At 53.6% G+C, this 1,012-nt stretch overlaps 1 protein-coding gene across 1 annotated transcript in view; it reads left to right on the forward strand.

Annotated features, from left to right (window-relative positions):
- Positions 1-1,012, forward strand: part of LOC119590449 (extensin-like) — a 7,605-nt gene that overhangs the window by 5,816 nt on the left and 777 nt on the right. Inside the window, exon 3 of the mRNA XM_037939110.1 lies at positions 340-841. Within this exon, the coding sequence (XP_037795038.1) occupies positions 340-841 (502 nt within the window). The remainder of the gene's footprint in view (positions 1-339; positions 842-1,012) is intronic.

Consider the following 1,012-nt stretch of genomic DNA (forward strand, 5'->3'; position numbering starts at 1 on the left):
GGATACGAGAGGTAGTAAAGGCAGGTTAGAAGCTCAGTTTGAAAGGAGTAAAAGAATCTTTTTTTTTCTGTTAATTGGTGTCTTTTTCTTTTTGTTTCCTTATTATATTTTTGGGTGGGGGGTGGGGGTCTATGGGGGTCAGCGCATTTTTTGGCACTTCAAGCGAATGGAATCGTAACTGCGGCCTCGAGCGAACTCTGTCGAAAAGTGTTTCTTGCGTTTTGGAACGATTTAGTACAAGAGATATTCAGGGTTTTATCGCAAGAGGAAACAATTAATCTGCTGTATTCCCGGTGAAACACGTTTCTGATTGTCCACTTTCGCCCCGTCTTCTGCAAGCACCGCCCTTACACCCTCCGTCCGCAAGCACTTTTACACCCTCCGTCCGCAAGCGCCCTTACACCCTCCGTCCGCAAGCGCCCCTACACCCTCCGTCCGCAAGCACTTTTACACCCTTTGTCCGCAAGCGCCCTTACTCCCTCCGTCCGCAAGCGCCCCTACACCCTCCGTCCGCAAGCGCCCTTACACCCTCCGTCCGCAAGCGCCCCTACACCCTCCGTCCGCAAGCGCCCTTACACCCCCCGTCCGCAAGCGCCCCTACACCCTCCGTCCGCAAGCGCCCTTACACCCTCCGTCCGCAAGCGCCCCTACACCCTCCGTCCGCAAGCGCCCCTACACCCTCCGTCCGCAAGCGCCCCTACACCCTCCGTCCGCAAGCGCCCTTACACCCTCCGTCCGCAGAACCCTTATACCCTCCACACTATCCTTCACTCCCAAACCTGCGGTAGTAACCATGCCCCACCACCGTCCATCAGCGACGGATGTAATCACGCAATCACAGGTATTGATATGAAGGGGAATCATGTGGAAGGAAGACACGCTTTGGCACATGTATCTTTTTTTGACGCTCTTATAACGACGGTTGTTGTTGGTGTATTCTTTACTCTGAAGGATTAATAGCGGCTTTTTTTCTCTCTGCCCCCTATTGATATTTATTTCCTCCGTCCCTCCC

Source organism: Penaeus monodon, chromosome 27 (genome assembly GCF_015228065.2).
Source record: "Penaeus monodon isolate SGIC_2016 chromosome 27, NSTDA_Pmon_1, whole genome shotgun sequence".
NCBI lineage: Eukaryota > Metazoa > Arthropoda > Malacostraca > Decapoda > Penaeidae > Penaeus > Penaeus monodon.